Consider the following 13649-nt stretch of genomic DNA (forward strand, 5'->3'; position numbering starts at 1 on the left):
TGGGTAGTATACTGAACTTGTTTAATTTAAAAACAGGCTTTTGAAATTATCCTATATTGTGAAATATAAATTAAAGGGAGCACTCAATGAACTGAAAAAGTAACTCAGTTGTTATGCTCATTGTTATCAACCTGGTAGGTTAATGGCTAATCCCATGAAAAGAATGTTCACTTTTTATTTGTGTGTTAGAACTCTGCAGATTACCTTTGCATTGTTTGTTCTATTGCTGTATCAAGCTCTTTTGAAGCTAGGGGAATTTTATTTGAGTCACCTAAGTGATAAGCACTGAGATGGTTTTGCACCTACAGTTCCTCCTCCATTTGCTTGTGGAGGGGGCAGATCTGGAGTTGGGAAACTGGGGGGAGGCATGGTGTTTCTTTGGTACTGCCTACTTTCTTCTACCTTTTTCCCAATTCTGTGGGAGAGAAAATCTCAGTAGGTGCACTGCACGCTTGAGGATCCATGGGTCAAGAGGTGAATGGCCTGATGTTTGTGTCAACCATGAAGGGAAAGTGTTGTGTAAGGAAGAATTTATTAGATTTTTTTCATGGACCTCTGGTGGTCAGTGGGCTTTTGGTCAATGGTCCATAGGGACTTCAAAAGCTGGTACTTCAGAAAACATAAGCAGCAGTAATTACAAATTAAAGGAAACTGTTTTTGTTGGAAAATGCCTGTTCCTTAACACTTTTGGATGGAATATTGCAGTTTCAATAAAACTTTTGTTAGGAAAGACTGGTTGGATCCAGGCTAGAATTTCAAACCAGAAAAGAGACATTCTCTCCTGCTCTGTCTCACTGATAGCCCAGTGATCAGACACTTGCCTCTCAGGAGGAAGATATAAGTTCAAGTTGCTACTCTGCTTTATTTATTCAGAGTCTCTATCATTCATTGGGACAGACATTTATTGGACCCAAGTGTCTTGCTCTGCCTAATTCAGAGGTGGGATGTGAGGCTGAAGCTCCACACTGACTACTGGGTTATTGGGTATTCTGTAGTGTCACCTTTCAGCCTAAATGTAACATACATGTATTAGGGCTGTGCGAAGCTTCAAGTGCTGATTCAATTCAGAGGACATACGGCCCAATTTGGTGGCTGAATTTCCTAATCTGGATTGAATCAGAAGACCAATAAAAAGGTCTGAATCACTTCGAAGCTCTCTGAATCGATTTGGAAAGGTGTTGGAGAGCTTTGGAAATTTGAGCAGTCCTCACTCACCACTGCAGAGAGCTGGACATGGACTCCGTGCTGGTAAGTAGGGGGGCAGGGCTGGAGAAGGGGGGAGGGGACCATGGGGGGACCCCTTCCAAGCCCTATCCCCTGCCTACTCCCCCAGCACCCCTGATCATCCCCAACCCCCGCCTGCTTTCCCAGCCCCATCAACAGCTGCCCTGCCCAGCCCCAGCTCCTGGCTCTTTAAGAAAAAAAAAAGCCCCACACTCACCAGAATCTGCAGTGGCTGTCAGGGCTTCTGGGGGCTCATGGCAGAGATCCCCATGCAGCATGAGACAGTGGGGGGGCAGTGGGGATCACCTCCCCGCCTGGCAGAAGCTGGTGAATGTGGGACATTTTTTTTTAAAGAGCTGGGACACTGAGGCCGGGGGAGCAGCCATGGGGTTGGGGGAGAGGCTGGGAGAATGGGTGTGGGGCAGGGGGTGCAGCAGGGATGGCTCCCATGCCTGGCAGCATCCAGTGAGTGGGGGCTTTTTTTTTTTTTTTAAAGAGCTGGGACGCTGGGGCTGGGAGAGTGGGCAGGGAATGGGGGCTCATGACAGAGTCCCCCCATGCAGCATGGGTCACTGGGGAGCAGTGGGGATTGTTCCCCCTCTCCCCCTTGCCTGGCAGCAGCTGTTGAGTGAGGGCTTTTTTTTTTAAAGAGTCTGGAGGCTGTGGCCAGGCAGGGCAGCCATTGACTGGGCTCAGAGAGTAGGCAGGGGTGGGGCCTGTTTGATTCAGAGATTTGGCCGATTCAATTTGGGACAGTGATCTGAATCATTGAAACAAATCACTGTCCCCCGAACTGGGCGAATCTGAATCCGAAGAGAATACTAGCTACTTCACACAGGCCTAATATATATTAAACTAGTCCATGTACATTTTTAACCTCTATACAATGTGGCTATTTAACATTGGAATTGTATATGGCTATCTTTTAACTTTTCAGACTTGACGTTTAGCACACATGACATAGGTTTAATCAGCGCGCACGCACAAGAATTGATCACAAGATTATTTTCTTGCGATAGGCCAAGGCCAACACTGAGGATCTTAAACACTTTTGAAGTTGAAGTTTGGAAGTATTTGAGTTTGAACCCATTACCTGAACCCATTACCTATCTCTACACCTTTAGATCCAGACTTTTTTCTGCTTTGAAGACAAGAGAGGTCAATATAAAAGAAAGGATGAGAAAAGAGAGAGAACAAGATAAAAGAAAAGAAAAATCAGAGAAATTATATGAAATTTCATTATTGTTCATCCAGGATGATCACAGCCCTTTATTTTCTATCTATTTTTCCTTCTCCTGGGTTTATGTCCAAACAGCAGAGTTTGACTAATCTAGCAAATTCAGTTTCTGTTTCCTATCAACCAACACCTGATGTTTCCTCAACAAAAAAGTTGGGTACTGGCTTGCACTAGTTGGTAAAATTGGAAAAATGATAATTTAAGCACCTTCTTGAAGTTTGAATTGAGAGCAGGCACTGTATCTCCCTCTTACAATATAGCTCTATACATTCCCTAGTCCTAAAAGCCAGAATTCCTACAGAATTTGTATAGTAACCTTTCCTTCTCTGGGACTCTTTTCTGGGTCTCTTTTCACCTTCTTGTCCTTTCTGAGTACAAGCTTGATGGTCCTCTCCCTTTGCATCAGCACAATGGAAATAAAATCATTAGGTACCTACAAAATGGATGGTCCCAGGGAATGGGAATACATTTCTCTTGCAGAGAGAGATAAAAAGAGTCAGATATGAATATTTTGTGATGCTCCATGTCACTCCCAAATCTCTGATTTAGAAAATCTTCCAAGACTTTACTATGGGGAAAATGTGACCTTTCGTGTTAAACTTTGCAAACTGTATGGCAACTTAGGGCTAACAACTTCACAACATGAGAATATTTTCCCCCCTCTGAAAATGCATGTACAGTATAAACAAGCTCAGAGTTTTTTTCTCTTTCAGATCCTGGTGATTCCTTAGCAGTGTGGCTCTGTAAAGTACTCTTCACATATATGGTGCTTTAAACATCGGAACATAATACTTTTAGTGAAAATATTTGATCTTTTAAAATCTGTGTTCCATTCTGCTTGCAGGAGCTACAGAAATCGGAGAGTGCATAGGCTTTCCCCTGAAGAGGTGGAGTCCATGCGGGATATGCTTGCACATAATCTGTACCAAGTGAGACAAAGGGTGTGTAAGCAATTTGACTAATATTGTCCTGTATTTGTAGATCAAAAGATCACGTTTGCCCTCCCTCATATCATAGCAACAGCCAATGGTAGGAGCAGCATTGATATGGTTATCCTTAGCTGAGCCACAGAACAATATCAGTGCAATATATGGGGCCAGCTCCTCAGCTGGATTTCAGTGGGACTGCTGTGTTACACCAGCTATAAATTCAACTCTGCGTAGAAAAGAAACCAGGTCTGTCTTCTAACTTTTCACTGTGAGATGTAATTTACAGTGCAACAGAGCAAGAAAATCTAGAAATAAGCTCTAGAGGTCAGGCTTCCCTAGCTGTAAAGTTACAAGAGACTCAGGAATGGCTTCCTTTATGATACTGCAAAGCATGATTACAGATTCCAGGGTTTAACTTTCCAAGCCCTCTCCCTCTAGTCACACACAAGCTGTGACCTGTGACTGCAGGAGTATAAGGAATTCCCATGGCAACTGACATGATGGAGCTGATATGGTTGTTCAGGATACTGGTACCTGTACAAATGCTGTAGTTATTCTACTAAGCAAGCCATTTACAGAGAAGGTTTGAAATAGAGATTACTGTAATCTCAGTGGGCAGCTGTGAGCAATCAGAGCTATTTTGTAGGCACAAGGTGTGCCAGTGGATGTACAGGAATACGGGTTACAGGGTTTATGCTATGTGAGAGACAAACTTTACCCTCACTGCAGGACAGCAGAGCAACTCCCCACATCCTGTTTCCAATTCTGTGTAAGATGAGGACTGGCTGGGCCTCCACAAGAATTTGTTTTGCAAAAACAGCATGTGACTATCCTGTAAAAATGTAGTGAGATCTGATTTAGATGCAGCCTCTGTTTAGAATTGCCTAATAATAAATAGAGTGCAATCCAGTGGATTCCAATGAATGCTTGTATGTCAGAGTATGTTAGCCCAAATACTTGGGTAACCTTGACATTATGCTGATAGACTGAGCTAATTAAGGCAATGCACACTATGTTGGAAAAGTCTATGCTATGCACATCTGTCATTATTAATCAGCTAGGCTTTCCTAATATTATTCAATACTCCACAGCCATGTTGTTCAATACTCCACAAGAGCCCATATGATCCTTATGGCAGGAATTTTTTGTATTCCTAGCAACATGTTCCCCGTACATCTATCCTGAACATTTCTGTAAAGAACTTTTTGTTCTTACAAAGTTGATTAAAGGAATGTGTGCTCATGCACTGTAGCATGGTATTTAAAACCATGTCTTGTTTTGGACAATAAGGGTTTTAATATTAATACTTATCTTTTATTCTGCACTTTGAAGGCTTAATAATACCCTGCTACACTAAAACAGGTTCACTGAGATCTCTTGAATTGAATCAGGTTGAGACTCCTTCATGTGGAATTAAAATCAGACCTGAAATCCTGGAAGTTTTTTACAAGTATTAATGAATTTGCTCAAACAGCTCTCCCATGAGGAGATGTTTTTCTCTTAACTCTTTCACCCTTTTTGCAGGATGTAAACTTAACACTTCATCAGAGGCAGGTGGCGCTTTATAAGCCCATTCAGAGATGCATGAACTTTCATAGGCTACAGCCTACTTTATCAGATACTATGAATGGATTTGCAGAGATCAGGGGCAGTATAAGGTGCCATACTGCCTTCTGCCTAACTTCAAGCTAACACGGCTAGCTATCTCTCTGTCCACCAGATAGGGGTACTGCTGAGTGCTGGAAGGGACAGGGTGCTAAGTGCATGAAGAGAAGAGGAATGGTGTAGGAGCCTTACCTGCTCCAGGGGCTCAAAAGTGTCCCTGGCTCTCACTGCTGCTGTAGCACAGTCTACTGGCCTTGATTGCTTCTTCTACAGTAGCAGCAGGGTGTCCCTGTACTGACCTGCTGCTGTTGTCCTGGCACAGGTTCCCTGGGGGTCCACCATTCTGGGACCTCACTAAGTGGGCAACTGAGACTGGTACCCTGCTTGCCTACCTTAAGTTATGCTATTGCTGTCTATTGTTTTGTCTTTTCCAGCCATTCATGCTTGTGCACTGTGAGTGTGAAACTGTCAAATTAGACTGAAAGGGCCTGATTGTCTTCTACAGTGATGCCACAGGTGGTGTAAAAGCTCCTTAAAGTGGGCAAAAATTAAACTGAAGCCTGCTTTTAGACTCCTTTGCACTGCTAGCATGGGGCAAAGCAGCCACAATCCAGCTGAGAATCAGGCAACAGGGTTTATTACCTACCTTGCACTCACTTTGAACAGGTGTAAAGGGATACACATGTGGAGACTGATGCAGTGATACTAATGTCCTAGTAGACCAGTCACGGTGGAAGTTAGTATTCTGCCTTGGTGTGGTTTTTAAGAAGGGTTATAATAGTACAGGCAAATGTGTGTCAACACCAGGCCTCTGCTGGTAGAAATATATCAAAAGAAAGCTCTTTGTCACTCAGGAACAAGAAGTAACCCTGTTGGTAAATGGAGGTTTTGTTGGTAGGACCCAAAATACTGAGCTGTTCTGACAGCAGGCTGGTGAAAATGTTAGCATAAAGCAGGCTTGTACTAGAGATAGCTCCAATCTCTGTGTCTGGCTAAGGTCTAGTTGATGCAGGATCTGAAAAGGGGGGCCCAGCTGCTCTTTTTGTACATGCTCACTGCTCCCCTGAATGCTTCCCAGAATTAAGAAATCCTTTGCTTCTAGGAAAATCAGTAGCTTGTTCCTAGGTGTGCTTGTATTGAGATAAGAATGGTATAGATCAGTGGTTTCTGTACGCCCCATAGGGTTTGCCCCACAGTGAGAATATAAGTCCTATGGCTTCCAATTAGGGCAGGACTGGAGTGCTGCAAATGAAATAGTGGAGACAAAACTGGTGCAAGGTTTGACAGTAAGTCGGGGGCAGACACTTGTCTAGATTGTGCTGTTTCAACCAATTAAAGCTCTGAGTGTGTATTGGGAAGAGAATTAAACATATGCATCTTCTATTTCAGGCACCATCCTATAACAGATACACTCTGGGAACTGAAACAAGTGAGAAACAGGCCAAAGAAATCCTCATCCGTCGCCAGAACAGCCTACGGCAGAGCTTAAGGAAAGGACACAGCCTACCTTGGGGGAGACCAGTACCTGTATGCAAGCTACTATTTGTGTGATCAGGACATGGAAATATTTGCATAGCTCTATATAAATCTGCAAGTCTCTGTAAATACAAAACCTGTCATTAATGAATTTGCACGTGCAATAAGTAAAATGGCTACTTCCCACAGAGCTCAGGAAAATGGAAGTACATGGAAATCAAGGGCCAAATTCAGTAATGTTACAAAAAGTAATGTAATGTCACTTACATGTCAGTGTAAATTGTAAATGACAGGACACTCACAGCCTTGTTGTCCGTTACTTTTAAGACGTGTTAACTGTGCTTAAAAGTGCTAGCTTTTTATACCCCCCTGTATACTAGATCCAGTGCCCACATTGCTCACTCTGGCTGGTCCAGGACTACGTGCACATGGTGTTCACTCTTGCTAGATTGGGACATGGAGCTCCTCCATAGCATGCCAGATCCAGTTTCTGCTCTGGTCAGTCTGGGACTGTGCCACACATGGCACCCTCTCTGGGACCCACATTGCATGTGGTGCCTGCCCTAGACCAGCGGGAGCAGGCACTCTGTGCGGCTCGCATCCCAGATCACCCAAAGTGGGTATCATAGGTTTTGGATCCAGCATGTGCAGGGGGGTGGGGTGGTGGTGGTAATGGGTTGTCTCAATTTGGCTCTGTGTAGAGCCAGCAGTGGAAGCCACACGATGTGGCTCCATGGGTCAGATCTTGGTCATTGTCTGAATCTTTGACACCTCTGATTTAGATCATAGTAAGCATTATCATGCGCATGTTCAGAAAACTTTTTAACACGTAGTAATGCTTACTACAATCTAAATAAAATCTGTCCTAAGGGTAATATGTGACAAGATCCTCACTGTGTGTACACAAGTGCATACAAGTATAACAAGTATCCAGGTTGTAGCTGTATTGGTCTAGAGGCAAAAGGAATCAGAACTCATGTTAGAGATGATATTTTTTACTAGACGAACTAGATTAAAGAATATTTTTTGCAAAAATCTAGTTGGTCTAATAAAAGATATTACCTCTACCCATGAGTTCTGATTCCTTTTGCAAATATAACATACACTCCAAAGCCCTGATTCACAGCTCTTTAAGTCAGTTGGAGTCTTGCTATTGACCAAGGTCTAGACACTGGTCCCAATTGTTTGCCTGTAAGTGTGACTTCAAGTGTGTGGAAGGCATGTGATTGAGAAAAAGCAGTAAGAAGCAGCCCATCACTGCCTTGTACTTGCACTGTCCTAATAAATGCTGTTCTTGCAATAATCTTGCTCTCCAACTCCTAGCTTTTCCACTGAATTAAGTCTAGCATGTTCCTTGGGAACTGCACCCCATTTCCTGAGGAGGACTTTTGCCTATTCAGAGGAAACATTCTGGCACATGTTGTCTGTTGAACAGGCTCTACTTCTGCCTCCCCCTTGAACAGATAAATGTACTTTTTCTTTCTTTATACACAGGCTAGCACCAAACATTTGCATTACTTCTCTTTGCCACATGGCTCCAGTCATCCAGTTAGACGAAAAGCAAGAAGTGATGTCTTTACAGGTAACATATACAGTTTATTTTGCCTACTATTCTGGAGATGCAGAAAAACTGTTTCATAAATTTTACAGTTATAATTGTATATCCTTTAGAAATTCAAAGCTTTAGTTAACATAAATAATTTTATTTTCCTCAAAGAACTGTAGGTTATTTTTTTAATTGTCCATCATGGTAATATTATTTATGTTATTTTCAAGAGTTGCACTCAATGCTGCAGTTGTAATATTGCAAACTGCAGGCTTTTTAAAATAATCCTCTGGAACACTGAATGTGGCTTGTTTAATTGTCACCAGTAATAAAATATAGCTGTATGTTTTCTATAATATGAATCTGTCTTGTGTTACTGTCCAGGTGATCATGGCAGCGACTCTGATCATGTGGTCTCTGCAATGTTCAGTTCCCAGCGCCGACTGAGGTCACTTGAGTCAAAGCAACAGCATAAGGAAATAATTCCCATGGCACAGTTAAATAGAAGAGCTGAACCATCAGACTTTACAGCTCAAACAGGAAGTTCAAGCAAGTTGGATCGATCAGCCACAATAAGAAGACCAGCTTTAATGCCAAAACCCCAATTTGGTACAGCAGTAATGCGGCGATATGAGTCAGATGAGGAGGAGGAAGCAGCAGCAGCAGCATCAAGACAATCAGTCAAAAGAGCAACAGAGAAGAGAGATGTACATTTCCACAAAGCCCAACGGCGAAAGTAAAGAAGTTCTCATCAGAACTATAATTGCAGTTTTCATTTTGGGACTTTTGAACTAGATCTTATACAAGCACTGAAGGAAGATACTAAGAAGTTCTAAGCAGGATGAAGTGCTTGAGTACTCAGATCAAAACTGTTTTCCTGAAACACTGAAATAGTGCAATGGTAGCTCTTAACTTAATTTACAATAAATATATAGATGCATGTAATTCTATTGCTGGCAATTGGTGTAGCGTATTTGGTATATGATATATAACTGGTATCACATATCATATACCTATGCTATACTGTGGCCCTGCTGTGTGTATTTTTGAGTACGAGCAATTCCATTGACTCATGTGATTTAAGTAATTTCAGTGCTCAAGAGCAGTAGTGTAACTAAGGCAGGGCAGTCAGGGACCAAGAATAACAGCTGCCCTTGTGCAAAAATAACAGCTGTGCATCATGCCATCAGCAACTGGAAGTTGCTGCTGCCTGCATGTGTTGCTGATGCTCCAGGAACCCAGCTGCTTGTAGCATATCTCTGGTTAAGAATTTTTCTTGGGCAAGGTGCTTGGGAGACCCAGGGTGCAGCTAGACCTGTTGCTTTTCATAGTTTCATAGTTTGTAGGGTCGGAAGGGACCTGAGCAGATTATCAAGTCCAACCCCCTGCCATGGCAGGAAAAAGTACTGGGGTCAAATGACCCCTGCAAGGTGATTGTCTAGCCTTGTCTTAAAGTCCCTCGGGGTAGAAGCCAGCACCACTTCTCTTGGAAGTTGGTCCCAGATCCTAGCTGCCCTGACAGTGAAGTAGCGCCTCCTGATGTCTAATCTGAATTTACCCTCTGCCAGCTTGTAACTATTATTTCTAGTCACTCCTGGCAGTGCTTGGGGGAACAGGGACTCCCCCAGTGCCTGCTGGTCCCCTCTGACCAGTTTGTTACAGGCCACTACATCCCCCCCTCAACCTTCTCTTGCGGAGGCTGAACAGGTTCAGGTTCTGTAGCCTCTCCTCGTAGGGCCTGCTCTGCTGCCCCCTGATCATGTGAGTGGCCCTCCTCTGGACCCTCTCCATGCTGTCCACATCCCTCTTGAAGTGCAGCACCCAGAACTGGACAACATACTCCAACTGCGGCCTGTAGAGGGGGAGGATCACCTCCTTGGACCTGCTTGAGATACATCTGTGGATGCATGACAAGGTACTGTTGGCCTTCCTGACTGCATCCCCACACTGCCAGCCCATGTTCATCTTGGCATCAGTGATGACTCCAAGGTCCTTTTCTGCCTCTGCACTGATGGGGAGGGAGTTCCCCAGCCTGTAGGTATGGTGCTGGTTCTTCCTCCCCAAGTGCAGCACCTTGCATTTGTCAGTGTTGAATCCCATCCTAGTCTTATCTGCCCTCCCCTGTAACCTGTCTAGGTCCAACTGTAGCCTATTCCTTCCATCTAGCATGCCCACATCCCCCCACATCTTAGTGTCATCAGCAAATTTGAACAGGCTGCTTTTTACCCCCTCGTCCAAGTCAATGATGAAGATGTTGAACAGTGCGGGCCTAAGGACTGAGCCCTGGGGACCCCACTGCCCACATCCCTCCAGGTCAAAAATGACCCATCCACCACCACTCTCTGTGTGTGGCCCTCCAGGCAGTTGGAGACCCATTTGACTGTGTAGGTGTCGACACCACAGTCCCCCAGGTTTTTAATGAGAACGGGGTGAGAGACAATGTCAAAGGCCTTCCTAAAGTCCAGAATGACTATGTCCACTGCTATCTCTGCAGCTAAGGATTTGGTGACCCGGTTGTAGAAGGCCACCAGGTTGGTCTGACAGGACCTGCTGCTAATGAACCTGTGTTGGTTGCCCCTAAGCATAATCTCCCTTGCTGGCCCCTCATGGACATGTGCCAGAATAATTCTCTCAAAAAGCTTCTCCAGAACCGAAGTAAGACTAACTGGCCTATAGTTTTCTGGGTCCCCCTTCTTTCCTTTTTTGAAGATGGGAACCACATTGGCCCTCTTCCAGTCCTCTGCCACCACACCAGAGCACCGCAAGCTCTCGTACAGCCATGCCAGGAGTCCTGCAATGACCTCAGCTAATTCTCTCAGCACTCTGGGGTGGAGATCATTTGGACCAGCTGATTTAAATACATCCAGTTCCTCCAGAAGTTCCCTGACTAGATCCTCACTGACTCTTGGCCTAGGTGCGCCTCCCCTGGCACCCCAAGGGGCCCAGTGGGGGTGCTGATCCAGTCCCTGCTCAGGAAAATGGAGGCAAAGAAGTCTTTAAATAGGTTAGCGTTGTCGTCTGGTGTGACGACCAAATTTCCCAGCGTGTCTTGCAGGGGCCTCAAGTTACCCGGTACCTTCTTTTTGCCCCTTATGTATTTAAAAAAGGACTTCTTGTTGTCCTTGATCTGGGAAACTAGTCCCAGTTCCATCTCTGCCTTGGTCTTCCTGACCACCCCCCCGCAGCCCTGAGGAACCACAGTATAATCCTCCCTGGTGATGGCCCCTCCCTTCCATTGGGTGTACACCTCCCTTTTAGCTAGGAGACATTCCCAGATGCTTTTGGTGAGCCATGGGGGCTTTTGTGCCCTCCGCCCCCTTTGATCCATGTTGGGATTACCTCCCTTTGGGCTTGGAGGATCGTCTCCTTAAGGAGCGACCACTCTTCTTGGACACCTGGCTCCCCTCTCCTCCGGGACCTCTGTGCTTCCCCGACTATTCTCCTTAGCTCATTGAAGTTTGCCCTCCTGAAATCTGGGGCTGCTGCCTTTCTGTAGGCCTTTGCCACCTTGCGCTGGATGGTGAATTCCAGCAGGCGATGATTGCTGTCACCCAGGTGGTCAAGCACCCACAGCCCCCTCACCAGGTCATTACCCAGGGCCAGCACCAGGTCCAACAAGGTATCTCCCCGGTGGGGCTGTGCACCTCCTGGGTTAGATGGAGGTCCTGCATTTGGGCTAGGAACCTACTTGAGTGGTCAGACCTGGCTGATTGCTCTTCCCAGCAGATGTCTGGAAAGTTCAGGTCACCCATGATGACCACATCCTTTGACCTAACTACCTCCGTGAGCTGACTTAAGAATTCCTGGTTTAGCTCTTCCCTTTGGTTGGGTGGTCTGTAGCAGACCCCCACCGTTAAGTCTCTTTCCCCTCTGCTTCCTTGTATTCTATCCCAGAGCACTTCAGTGTGCCCCTCCTCTGACTCAGTGCTATTTGATGAGGCTGTATATTCCTCCTTAATGTAGAGCACCACACCCCCACCTTTCCTCCCTGTCCTGTCCCTCCTGTATAGCCTATAGCCCTTGATATTCACCGCCCAGTCGTGCATTGGGTCCCACCACATTTCAGTGAAACCCACTATGTCTGGGTTGGTGTCAGCTAGCAGGACGGTAAGTTCCTCCTGCTTGTTTCCTGTACTGTGAGCGTTTGTGTAGAGGCATTTGAGGCCTCCTGTAGATGTCTGCACTGGCCCCCTACTCTCAGCATTGCCCTGGCCCCTGTTGCTTACCTGTGTATATGTTCCACTTGCCGGAACATTTCCATGAGCCAACCTATTGTCAGGTCATAAGGATCTACTAGTTTGCTTGGGGATCCAGTCAGAAGGTTTAAGAACTCCCAGGGAGGGAGAAGGCAGGCAAGCAAACAGTCTGTCTGTAATGTGCATGTCTATGCTGCTGAAATAACTAGGCTGACACTGGCATTGGGATTTTGCTGGTGGGGAAGAGTAATTATTTCTTCCTTTTCCTGGAGTCAAAAGAGCAAAAGGGTATTGATTTTGGACTATAGTTCTTTCTATCCAAAAATAATTCTGGCTAAAAATTATCTGTAAACAGAACTAGAGAGTATCCAACTCTTGTTACTCAAGCTGGAGAATGCAAGCATAAATTAGTCACTATCTGGAAAAATCCTGAAGCCCCACTAAAGTGTCTGGGTAAACTGCAGCTGTAGCAGTGGCAGCAGCTACAGCAGCAGCTGTAGCAGCATTTACAATACCAGCAGCACTGGTTACAAAAGAGCAGTGTGAGGAGGAGCAGCAGTTTGTCTTACATCTAAGAACAACAAAAGGTTGCTTGCAACCCATTGCAACCCATTGTGGGCCACCAGTTCCTTCTGCAATGCCCCAGCCTTCCCTGCTCAGTGGTACTCTCGCAGCCCCTACTAAAGACTCAGCTTACCATAGCTATTAATTGCCACTGATTTCTGTTGCCAGTTTCCAAGGAACCACCAGAGTTAGTGACTCTGGAGTAGTTCTGTCATATTACTACCATCAGGTAAGATATTGAGTAGGTCCACTGCCATCAAGTATCCAACCTGGTTAAAACAATTTGCCTCCGAAAATAAATTTTGGAGGGAGAATTGGATTGTGAGGTCTTGGCAGATATTCAAAGACTTCCAAGTGCCACCATTGTGAGGAACCCTGTAGTTAGGACAAGTTGTTACTTTTGTCTGCTGTCTGATATTTGGAAGGCCCTCCCCAGTCATTGACATGTTTTACCCTATTCAAGTTACTTTATGAGAAACAGCCTTGAGGGGTAGTGGATCTTCTATATGGATCATGGCAGGAACAGGACATAAAGATATAGAGTGTGGTTCAATATGTCCTGAGTTCTGGCAGAGGCTGGATTTGATGAGGGCATATACACAGGAAAACCTCAAAGCTGTGCAGCAGGCCCAAGACCAATAGCATAATAAAAATGTTCAGCTTCAAGTCTATCAGCACAATGTCCAATGAATGGTATAGTCCAATTTTACAGGTCCTGACACCAACTAGGACAATTCGCTTCTTAATTGAGATTTACCAGTTAAATGATTCTTAATCAATGCCCTAGTTGACGAAAGGAGGGGAGAGTCCAAATACCCTTGATGTGACAAAAGGCTATTGGTGAATTTCATTGGCCACAAAAGCCAACAGCT

The 13649-nt window shown here is 45.0% G+C and overlaps 1 protein-coding gene across 1 annotated transcript in view; it reads left to right on the forward strand.

Moving 5' to 3' along the window:
- Nucleotides 1–9092, forward strand: part of SLC9A4 (solute carrier family 9 member A4) — a 37352-nt gene extending 28260 nt beyond the window's left edge. Inside the window, exons 9-12 of the mRNA XM_019529566.1 lie at nucleotides 3306–3402; nucleotides 6385–6522; nucleotides 7966–8053; nucleotides 8402–9092. Of these exons, the coding sequence (XP_019385111.1) occupies nucleotides 3306–3402; nucleotides 6385–6522; nucleotides 7966–8053; nucleotides 8402–8757 (679 nt within the window). The 3' untranslated portion in view covers nucleotides 8758–9092. The remainder of the gene's footprint in view (nucleotides 1–3305; nucleotides 3403–6384; nucleotides 6523–7965; nucleotides 8054–8401) is intronic.
- The last annotated feature ends 4557 nt before the right edge of the window (nucleotides 9093–13649 follow it).

Source organism: Crocodylus porosus, unplaced genomic scaffold (assembly GCF_001723895.1).
Source record: "Crocodylus porosus isolate Cpor-Errol unplaced genomic scaffold, CroPor_comp1, whole genome shotgun sequence".
NCBI classification, from domain to species: domain Eukaryota; kingdom Metazoa; phylum Chordata; order Crocodylia; family Crocodylidae; genus Crocodylus; species Crocodylus porosus.